The 12,142-nt window shown below is 47.9% G+C and overlaps 1 protein-coding gene across 1 annotated transcript in view; it reads left to right on the top strand.

Moving 5' to 3' along the window:
- LOC142786049 (phospholipid-transporting ATPase ABCA3-like) overlaps positions 1-12,142 on the top strand; it is a 57,328-nt gene that overhangs the window by 29,140 nt on the left and 16,046 nt on the right. The window contains exons 3-5 of the mRNA XM_075883910.1: positions 8,036-8,194; positions 8,382-8,563; positions 9,853-10,026. Coding sequence (XP_075740025.1) covers positions 8,036-8,194; positions 8,382-8,563; positions 9,853-10,026 — 515 coding nt within the window. The remainder of the gene's footprint in view (positions 1-8,035; positions 8,195-8,381; positions 8,564-9,852; positions 10,027-12,142) is intronic.

Below are 12,142 nucleotides of genomic sequence, written 5' to 3' on the forward strand. Positions count from 1 at the left end.
TTCATTCTCTAGGCGTGTGCCGGCAGAGGGAAGGGGGAGCAGCGTTCACCTAGAAATTTGACCCATTTTCGCAGCGCGTAGCGTTGCAAATTTCGGCAGACGTGATCATGAACGCCTCGTCTACGCATTCCGCTTGTCAGCTCAAGCTTGTCAAACCTGGTGATTGGCCCTTTAAAAGGAGGATGGCAGTTGGAGATTCTGCGTTGACTACTGTGCCTTGAACAAGATAACCCACAAAGACTTGAATCCGCTGCCACGAATCGACGACGCCCTTGACTGTCTTTATGGCGTGCGATACTTCTCACCTATAGATCTGCGTTCAGGCTATTGGAAAATTTCTGTCGACGACTTAGACCACGAAAAAACTGCCTTTCTCACATCAGACGGCCTTTATCAGTTCAAAAATATGCTTTTTGGGCTGTGGAACGTCCCGGCTACGTTTGAACGCATGATGGACTCTCTCCTCCGTGGTTATAAATGCTCCATCTGCCTTTGCTACATCGATGATGTGATTGTTTTTTCCCGAACATTTGAAAGCCACCAAACTCGTTTGTCGACCATTCTAGACGTTTTTCGTCGAGCGGGACTCCAGCTGAACTTGAAAAAGCGCAATTTTGGCCAGCGGGAAATCATGGTCCTTGGTCATCGTGTAAGTGCTGCTGGCATCCAACCGGACTCTGACCAAATTAGCGCTGTCAAGAACTTTCCTCTGCCTTCAACTACCAAAGATGTTCGTTGTTTTGTGGGGTTATGCTCGTACTCCCGACGTTTTATACGCAATTTCGCTACAATTGCACGACCACTAACTGATCTTCTTAAAAAGAACGCGCCCTTCTCGTGTGGCCAAGACTAAGCAACTGTGTTTTCCACGCTGATCGACCTGCTTACTTCACCCGCAGTATTAGCTCACTTCGACCTGTTCGCGACGACTGAAGTTCGCACAGACGCCAGTGCTCACGGCATCAGCGCCGTCCTCGCTCAACGCTGGGGCTCCCAAACGCGTGTTATTATGTATGCCAGCCGCCTTCTCTCCACATCTGAGCGGAACTATTCGATAACGGAACGCGAGTGTCTTGCGTTGGTCTGGGCTGTAGTGAAATTTCGCCCCTACTTGTATGGCCGGGAGTTTTCAGTTATTACGGACCACCACGCTCTGTGTTGGTTTCATCGCTCAAGGACCCAACTGGCCGCCTTGGTCGCTGGGCTCTACGTCTCCAGGAGTATACCTTCGACGCAATTTATAAGTTTGGCAGGTTGCACCAAGATTGCTATTGTCTCTCGCGCTATCCAGTGGACCCTGCTAGCCTCGCTGTCCATGAGAGCGATTCTTGTGTGCTCGCCATATCTGATATGCGCGACATCGGCACAGAGCAGCGCCGGGACGCAACCCTCAAGACAGTCATTCAGCGAGTATCTTCAGGACATTCCAACCCTTCGCTCCGTCAATATGGCCTTCGCAACGAAATTCTGTATCGCCGCAACATGAAGTCTGATGGCCCGGAATTTTTGCTAGTTATTCTCCGACACCTATGTGCGACCATTCTTCAACATCTGCATGATGCTCCGACGGCCGAACACCTGGGGTTTTCACGCACCTATCACCACACGCAGCAACGGTTCTTTTGGCCTGGCCTGTATAAACTTGTGCGCCGCTATGTCGCTGCTTGCGAGCGCTGCCAGCGTCGCAAACCTCCTGCTCTCCGTACGGCTGACCTGCCTTAACCTATCGACATTCTCCCAGAACCATTCTTCCGCGTCAGCCTCGACTTGCTCGGGCGTTTCCCAACGTCTGTGTCAGGCAACAAATGGATCGCTGTCGCAACTGACTGTGCGACCAGATACGCTATAACTCGTGTCTTGCCAAGTAGCTGCGCTACAGAGATCGCAGACTTTCTACTGAATAATGTCATTCTGCGGCATGGGGCTCCGCGCCAGCTTCTGACGGATCGCGGCCGCTGCTTCCTTGCCAAAATTATCGCCGAAACCCTCCGTAGCTGCTCTACCGAACATCACCTTACTACTGCCTACCATCCCCAGACCAACGGTATCACAGAGTGTCTCAACCGAATTTTACAGACATGTTGTCGATGTACATCTCTGCTGATCACCGTGACTAGGGCGCAACACTCCCCTACGTTACGTTTGCATACAATTCGTCAAGGCATGACACCGCCGGCTATTCTCCGTTTTTTTCTTCTGTACGGCCGCAACCCTGCGCTGCCATTCGACACACTCCTTAATTCTGATACTACCAAACCAATGGTGTATGCTCAAGACGTTGCTTCTCGAGCCCGTGTCGCTCGCCGAATCGTGCACACTAGGTTCACTGCTTCTCAGGCCTCACAAAAAGTCCGCTACGATGACTGGCAGCGCGGCGTTGACTACCCTGCTGACTCTCTCGTCCTGCTTTGGACGCCGCATCGACGTGAAAGCTTGTGCGAGAAGCTCCTTTCACGATAAACCGGGCGCTACAAAGTTCTCCGCAAGGTCACCGACGTCGACTACCTCATCACTTCCGTTGAGCCACAGTCATCTTCTGCAACATTACCTATTGATTTTTTTCATGTGTTGCGACTAAAGCGCTACTACACTGCCAGTCCTGATTGATTTAGCGGCGCCGTGACGGCGCTTCGTCCGCCGGGGGTGATGTTACAAGGCAGTAGGCATGGCTCCGCCGTCGTAGGTGAATTGATGAAAAAGAAGCGGATTCGGCGAGAGATGCTAGCAGCTCTGGGGTGTAACACCTACCTGTAAATATTGCAAATACACTCGTTTCTCTCTTCCGTGTGTTTGCAATCCCTGTAACAATATATAATTATTTGATGGATATGTGGGGTTTAACGTCCCAAAACCACCATATGATTATGGGAAACATCGTAGTGGAGGGCTCTGGAAATCGCGACCACCTGGGGTTCTTTAACGTGCACCCTAACATATATATATATATATATATATATATATATATATATATGTAACGTAAGAAGGTAGCGATGGTTAGGAGTTAGTTGTAGAGGCAGAGAAGGACGAAGTGGAGAATGGAATAAACATGGCGTATGAGCCACGCCACGTCACCCAATCATCATAGCATCACACAAGTCGACAGGATGGAGACCTGCCTGCCCCTTCATCAGTCGCTCATCATCGAAGCAGTTCCCCAGAAGACGCCCTGACCATACATTGACTACCGAATCATCGCCTAGAAGGACAACGACCAGCATCATGACAGAACCATCGGCCGACCTCGACATCCCCAAGTACACTGGATCAGCGGATGACGGACCCGTACAGGACTGGTTCAACCTGTTCGAACTCCACGCTACCGCTGCATCTTGGTTGGAACGGGAGATGATCATCAACTTCACTGACTACATCTCCGGTGAGGCATTTAAGTTTTACCTCACCCACGTCTTTGAAAATGACGAGTCATGGCAAAAGATCAAAGAAGAGATGTTCACTCGTTTTAACGACTATAAACAAGACCTACTTATTGTTGACCATCTGGAGAAAACCGCACACTATCGTCAATTCCCGAAGCAGTCCTCAAGCATTCGAAAGCCCAACGCGAGTCGACAACTGCCTCAAGACGAAGTGGCACATGAGTTTACTTACAGAAGGCCATGCGTATATTGGGAAAAACCTAACCGTCAAGCGCGCATCCCTTCTGCGCGAAAGTCAGCATTTCCGAAGTCATCGCTTCAAAATACGACACGAGACGTCGCTCACCCTACTGATGCCTTTCATGCTTCGTCTCGCATACATCGTCCACCACCTGGTTTTCTACGACGCAGCTCTTCAAAAGCTCCTAATGGTCACTATTCGTGTCATAAGGACGCCTTGTTCATGGTAGACCAGCTGACACATGAGGAAAATGCCGAACAACGCCATGACGACTCAAAGAGTGAAAATCAGTCTCCACACATTGGATCAGCTTATTTTCCATCTAGCACAATTGGGCTACCTTCTGGTTTTCCGCCACTTGGCTTTTTCGTCACTCACAACGCCCACCTCAAATCTAGCACGCTCACAATGGTCGGGATAGAGCTGCGGAGCTCGGAGAATACTCAGCCAAGCCCTGAACCTACCATCCAGATTCAGGCGCAAGAACCACTCACAGCGAACAGCGAAGAAGAAGCCCCTGATGATGTATCTATCAACTCTGAAGCATTACCTTCATTACCCGAAATGCAGCACAACAGCCTAGAGACTACTACCTGCCCACTCGACCCCACATTCAATTGCCCATAAATTCAGTGTCATGGTGAAAAAGGGCTGCCACCTCAGGTCTTTTCGCAGCAACATCATCAATGCCAGCAAGTCCAAGAACAACAGAGATTCCATGGGCTACACCAACTAGGACGACGACGAACGGAGTCATCTTCGGAAGAACAAACGCGTTTTATGGAAAGCCATTTACAAACGAGTCAACTAAACTGCCGACATATTCAAGATTTCTCGCTCGAAACAAAGAAAGCATTAAATCCCGGATATTTTCCCAAAAAACGTTGAGTAAGCTTTCTCCAGTCGAGATCAAGACTCAGGCAACACGACATAAAACGTCGAGAAAGGCACCAAACCACACCCTGTATTCCGCAAGGACGCAGAAATCACCGCACCAGCTTCGGTCAACAAGCACGCAAACGGGTGGCGCCGCATGGGTTCCAATCAAGACAAATAGCACGACACCTGCGCAAATCATCCAGCCAATGCTTCCAGGCCATCACACCACGTTCATTCATCGCAAGAATTCCGGCTGTGTTTCCATCTGATTTCACGCTCATAGCATGCTTATGTTGTCCAGAGCGCAACAGCCAGCCTCGCCCTCCAGAGCTGTACATGATACCCCGGATTGCTGTCCTCTCCTGTGACGCTATATAGTGTGTTAACGGAAACTTCCTCGGACTTGGAATGATCTTCTCTTTTTGACAGTGTTCAGTTCTAAGCCGTGCATGTTCAGTTTTCATTTATGTTCGTCTGACGTGACTTCTTTCGGGGGGAGGGGGAATCCTGTAACGTAAGAAGGTAGCGATGGTTAGGAGTTAGTAGTAGAGGCAGAGGAGGACGAAGTGGAGAATGGAATAAACATGGCGTATGAGCCACGCCACGCCGCTCATTCATCATAGCGTCATATATATATATATATATATATATATATATATATATATATATATTGGAGTAAAGTTTCAAAGTATCCACCAGGGATTCCAACCAGCGACTCCTCGCTTCTAAGCGCGCTGCATTAACCTACTAAGCCACGCCGCTCATGCTGTCCATTCTCACTAACGGCCAGCTACGTGTATACACCAATTACCACTGGCTTACTGTTAATGGACTTGAAAGATAATAGTAATTGTGGAGATTTAATGTCCCATAACCACCACATGATTATTGGAGACGCCGTTGAGGAGGGCTCCAGAAATTTTCACCACCTGGGGTTCATTGACGTGTACCTAAATCTAAGCACACGGGCCTCAATCCTTTTCACCTCCACAGAAAATGCGGCCGCAGTGGCCGGGATCCGATCCCGTGACCTTCGGGTCAGCAGCCGAGTGCCTTAGCCACTAGACTACCATGGCAAGTATGGACTTGAAAGAAACATTCTAGAACAAAGAATGCAGTTTGTAACTGCAAGCCACATATGATTTCCCTAAACATTGATGTGTTCGATGGCTTGATCAATGGAGGGGTGGGTTCACTGAAGCACATAACAGTTTGATGAAAGGGGCATTACAAAACGTCTCTGGCTCTGAAGCAACGGGAAAAATTGCTCGCATTAAGTCCAGAACTATTCGGGAACTTTCAGGTCTTGTGGGCAGGAGGGTTGTCGCGTTTCTCGATTGTCTTTGACTTCGCCTCCTGTCGGACGTCACGCAGTCAACTATTCAAAACACCACCTGTTAAGATATTGATTACTGCATTACTGTTCAGTCAAGCACAATTGACCGTGTTTACTTTATTTCGCATGATTCCAAAATCTTTCTAGCCTTACTTCGTGCAACAGCCGGATGTGTTCGTATCGCATTCATTGCTTCGGCCTTGTGCCGAAACTGACTTTTTTTGAAGACAGCAGTCTTTCTTGGCATACTTGAACGCAGAAATATTGGTCTGTCTGTCTGTCTGTCTGTCTGTCTGTCTGTCTGTCTGTCTGTCTGTCTGTCTGTCTGTCTGTCTGTCTGTCTGTCTGTCTGTCTGTCTGTCTGTCTGTCTGTCATACGTACGATTCAGCCACCCGGCGAAAGTTTAGGCAATGCCTCGATGCCCAGCCATCTTGATCTGGTGGTTGCGTTCATACTTGTGAACATTGTCGATAAAAAAAGAAAATAATATGCATGTCTGAAGTGCAACATTAATCCGTGAGTATTAGGTGGCGTGTTACTTTACTAAAAATACGTAGATACGTAGCTATAAAGAACCTAGCGTTTCTTACGCTGCGTTGAAAATGCCATGCTATGCACGAAACAGCGGGTGTGTTTACGCATTACTGAAAGTGCAACGCTATGCTAAAAAAAATGGCAGCATATCCACGGTGTGAATGATGGAGAGTGGGGCGAAGCATTCATCTATCTATTCGTTATTGCTTCCGTCCGTCCATGCGCCCGTCTGTGTGACCGTCCATGCGTCGATCCGCCCATCCATGCGTGTGTCTGTTCGTGCGTCCGTCCCTGCATTCGTTCATGCATCCGCCCCTGCGTCCGTTCATGCGTCCATCCATGCATCTGTCTGTGTGTCCGTTCGTCTATCTATTCAACACTACAAGTACCACCATCTCGCATCTTTTTATCATATACTGCCCATATAGAAGCACCGCCATCTAAAGGACATTCCAAGGACTATACGAGAGGTGGCACACACACACACACTTTGTTACGGCTTGCGCTTCGGGTCTACTTCCCACCTTTAACCATCTCGAGTTCATGCTATATACTAGTTCACTGTATTCATGGCACTGCGGCCCAACGCTCGCTAAACCTTTTTAAAACTAAGGAGGTTACGCCCAGCGAGTATAACGTAGCAACCTTTTTCTGTCAGATAGTGCTCAATGAACGTGCTAATGGCTGCTAATGGGGATCGCAGCGTGCGCGTTAACTAAAAAGCCGAATGCTCCTGTCTCTCATTCCCCCTTAGCAGCCATCGTCATGTACATTGAGCACTATCTTTTATTGTTGAACAACGCACAGAAGATATCTCTCACCGGCGCCACCTTGGAGGCCAAAATGTTATAGTTGTTACACACTACAACGGCTACGAGGGACGAACGGGTGTCGCTATAAGAAGTTTCGCCCCTAAAAAGCGCTGTGCCGACGACATGGTGCTTCCACCTGCCAGTTGCTGCGGGTTCTGCACAAGCTCTTGTTTCTCAGCATTACTGCCAGATGGCATCCACATCTCACGCAGCGCCTCCAGACAGAACACTATTATCTTTTGATGACATTTGCAGCAAATCACGCAGGTACGCGGCCAATTTTTTAATCAAGAAACTCACCAGCATACATTGCCTGCGTCAGCGTTATTTCGCTGGCGAGGCAGCGTTCTGGTTCCTTGAGAGCTGGTAGTTCAGCCAGAGTTGCTAATGGTGCAACGTTCTTTGCAGAAAGAGCGTTTCCGCAGTCAACGCGCGCCGACCACTCTCTCTCTCGCACCACACCACGCCCACTCTTGCGCCAAACAAATGGAGCCTCACAACAGCAGACGATGCACGCCGAGACCCTCCTGTGCTTCGCGCCTTAAAGATAATATTCAGCATTACATTGCATAACACTGTTACTGTTGCTATCACGGTCATTTTATCGTCTTTGTGGTACAAAGGACTTTTTTCCCTGAGCTGATGGTAACCAAGTGTCATATTTCCCGAATCAGGACGATCTAAATATTTTTCAAAGGAAACGTTTAAGTGTAAGGTACCTTTGTAAGTGCGTCTAGCATTTCACACGTAAGCGGACATGCGTGAATACAACCAATCTGGACAAGGAATAAGCCTATATTGTTTGTTCAGAAAACCTATATTGTTAGATGCTTTAAATTATGTCGTTGTACGCAGGGTCTCAGTTTCACGGTGGCCACGGGAGAATGTTTTGGTCTGCTTGGTGTCAACGGCGTGGGCAAGACCACCACATTTCGGATCCTCACCGGTGACATACTGCCGCACGCCGGCGACGCCTACATTGGGTCCTGCTCGCTCGTCAACGACACTAGAGAGGTGAAAATACGTTTGTGTACTAAACGTTTCTTTGTTTATATTGCATGTATTAAAAATCTCACATTACAGAGCTGTAGTGCGTTGCCTCGATCGAAGACTCCATACTCTAGAAGACTCTTCAAATAGAGTACTCTTAGACAGAAAACTCTACAAGTTAGGTAATCTTTCATCTGCATCTCGCGTACAGTTTCAGCGGTACATCGGCTACTGCCCCCAGAAAGACGGCCTGCTGGACATTCTCACTGGCACAGAGACTCTGGTGCTTTTCGCGCGGCTGAGGGGCATTGCGATCACGCAGCAGTACCTGGACACGCTGCTGGACGTCTTTTGCCTGGGCGAGATCGCCGGTCAGCTAGTCAGCACAATGAGGTAACCCTTTGAACCCATGTCGGTCTTCTTCATTAAACACGTGGAGTGTCAAAATTAAGCGTTCAGCCTGCAGGATCTCGCGCTTTTCGATTACACGCTGTTGTCTTCGTTTGCGCAGTCGCAAATGTAGGAAACGAAGTGAAATCCGTTCATTGCGCATGATAGTCACGCGAAACAATGGAGAAAGGCGTGCGACTACATGGCAAAGTAGGTTACAAGACGAATCACAGCAGATGTCTCTCGTATGTCGACCAATCGCTAGATTATTTCGTCCCGACGTCCCATGAGTAAACTGCTGCTGTCAAGAGTAGTGTCGCAAAGACTGGCAACGAAAAAAGAATAACGCGTTCGTTTGTTATATCCTTGAAGGCTGTTTAGGGACCCTTTAAAAACAAAACAATTCAGATTAACATTACTATATTTCAATAATCTTGCACAAACTCAGGCGCAGCACATATCAGAATCAATACAGCGTCAACCTAACAATAACACAAATGCTGACAAGCGACAAAAATTGAAATACCTAGTAGTCCGTCTCCTTCCATTGCGCTGTTCTGGGTGTAGATATACAGCTTAAATGTGTCCGGGAGTGAAGTGTAGCAGATTGATCACATCAAATCATCAGTGAAGTTCTGTGTGTATTTGTATACACTCACAGCGGCAAGAGCGCGTTATAGCAGCTTCAGCTCTTGGCGGAAGTAAACGCCCACATTTGACTTCTTTTTGCAAGAGTTCTGGGACCTCTATGCTGCGCAGGGTAGTGAACAGTAGTTAAATCGTATCTTACGACTGCCGTTGCGCAACGCCTTGCCGAAATTTACAATACTGGTTGATTGAGAGGGCATGTATACAGTCGCTCAATTCTTTAACTACCGTGCGCCGTGTGCACTTCTCTGTCTGTCAGGGCCATATATTGAAACAAAGTTGCAGAAAATCGTTTTGTGGCTGCGTGTTTGTGGACACGCAATTGCCCTCACCTTTTTTTTTTTTTGGAACTTGATTCAGTCGGTTGGCGAAGATACACATAAAAAACTGCCACCCATGCACGATAGTTTGGGGTGACCATACTCCCTCCCGGAACTAAAGCACACTTGCTCCTAGGACTAACGTAAAAAAATTTAAAAAACTGCCACACTTTTCTTCAATGTAACAGTGGGCAGGTCAAGCGAGCATGACCGAAGCATTTGTATTACGTCTACAGAAACCGCTTTAAACACACTATAGTGTATGATCCCGCTGAGTAGAACTGCGATTCTTTCAATGTGCGCTTTGATTCCTTCGTATCGCAGTGCCGGACACCGTCGCAAGCTCTCGCTGTGCGTCTCCATGATCGGCGTGCCGCCTTTGCTCCTCCTCGACGAGCCTTACGCTGGCGTGAGCTCCACGTCACGCAAGCGAATCGTCGACGCCGTGGGCGAGATACAGCGTCTCGCCAAAATTTCCATCGTGCTCTCGTCGCACAAGTACGGCTTTCTTGACAATCGTGAACGCTTTGCGGAGCACCGTGATTTCAGAACGCGAATGCTCGAAATATTCTATACAAAGCGCTTCTCGTACATTCTATCATCTCGAACGGTGGCAAAGAAACAGCGCCGATTCACACCGTTTGTTTTTCGCAGAAGAAGCCACACAATAGTTTCTTCCATAATAAGCATACCTTTCATAAGAGCATAATGACCTTTTTTGCCTTCATTACATTGCTGTTCACAACAGCCGTGGTTTGTGTGGCCTGATACTTTCACCGGAATCTTTCTGGACGATTATTTATAACACATACGTATTTCAGTAGGTGGAACTTTGCCCGCACATGTTTTTGTCCCCCGAATTCGTCGCTTTCACTGCTCGTACGTGCTTCTCTGTGTGGGGTGTACTGACTGATGCGATGTGATGCGAGAATGTTGCAATGTCTGCACGCATAGCTTGCTCGAATATTAATTACAATTACCGTACCTTACCATCAGTTACTTTCCTGGTCTCTCGCATCAACCAATTCGCCTGTCAGCTGCTCAGCACATCACGGCTGCTACCAGAAGGAGAGCCGTTCGAATATGCGACGCAAAATAACAGCACTAGGAAAAAATCATTCTCGGTTTCCTTTAGCTAAAGACAGCTGAAAAAAGCCTTCTGGCCTGGCGTGAATAAACCACGACCTCCTCTATTAGTTTAGAGAGGAGGTCGTGGAATACACTTAGCTGATTTCTATGAGTACATTCCCGGAAAGTCCCACGCCGCATAGTCCCGCGAAATCTTTTTCATGAAAGTGCTTGTCACACACGGGAAAATCAATGCTGGGTTGCTTCCCCATTCTCGGCACTATCGAACATGCATCCCGCTGCTTCTCGGTTTTGCGGGTATGCGTGGATACTCACACCAGGGTGAGTAATAGGGAGGCCACATCATGTGTGCCATCATTCATACAAGGGCCGAACAGAACATTTCATGCAATCCCACGTTTCGGTAATCGTTATTTCCAGCCTCGTGGAAATAAAGGTAATTAATTTTAAGCGTGCAGATATACGAAGCACGCCATCACATCTATCGAACATTTTAACTGCCATTCCGGACACAAACTTTTTTGCGTATAAGCGGACGCTCACAAAAAAAAAATGTGGTTGCCGAGTGGGCTACACATCTGAGGATGAACGCTGACTTGTTTCGCCTATTTCAGTTTCATCACTCAAGTATATCGCTTCTGCGACGTTTTGGAAGGGCTCCTTCACATTAAGGGCGGCTCGAATGCGTCTGCCACTGCGGCATCAAGCGTATAAATAAACATGTACGCTCGAAAATGAACTGCATCGGGGTTGACAATAGGGGCGCCGCGCACCAACGACAGCATAGGTAAGTTACATAATGTCGCCTACCACGTAACAGCGACAGCAGCGCTGGCCTCTCCCATGGTCCCTCTCACTTCCAATACTTTTTCGTGCATTTCCATGTCTGAACGTCTACGTAGATATGAACGAAACAACTGAAATACAGAGGGTTAGTTGTTAGTAGATAACAGATAATAAAGCGATCGTGTTCTTCGTTAACTCATAGGTCCACATGCTTTTTTGTCAAGCCTCCATTGTTTAGGCTACACAAGTCAGGCATCCATGAGTTCGAGATACAATCAATGGCCGAATGCCGTTAGATGCGAGCCCCATTCTCTATACATGTGTAGCAACAACAGAAAGAGTATTATTCGCTGAGTATGACATCAACTATGTCATGAGAGATACAAAATTTAAAATAACTCAGTACGCATAGGAGGTCGAAGTGATAAGAAGCAGTTCTTGCACTACCGGATGCGAGCACGTACAGGCCAATGGTAGATAAGAACAATTCGTTGTCTCGGTTAGAGGTTGAAAGCTAGCATTAACGTGTCTATTCTTCCAAGCTGGGTTCAAGCAACACCCCCCAGATTCCTAAAACCTTCCCGATGGTTGCGTGACGTCACCCCGTATGTCAGCGCAGGGGCTGCGTTCTGGTATTACGGAGCGTCGCCCTCGCTTCTAGGGGTGTTGTAAGAGTCTGTGATGGTTGCGAAATACTATATCATGTCTTCAAACAGGTTTCTCGGGCTCAGGTGGCATT

The sequence above is a fragment of the Rhipicephalus microplus genome, chromosome 2 (genome assembly GCF_043290135.1).
Source record: "Rhipicephalus microplus isolate Deutch F79 chromosome 2, USDA_Rmic, whole genome shotgun sequence".
In the NCBI taxonomy this organism is placed as follows: domain Eukaryota; kingdom Metazoa; phylum Arthropoda; class Arachnida; order Ixodida; family Ixodidae; genus Rhipicephalus; species Rhipicephalus microplus.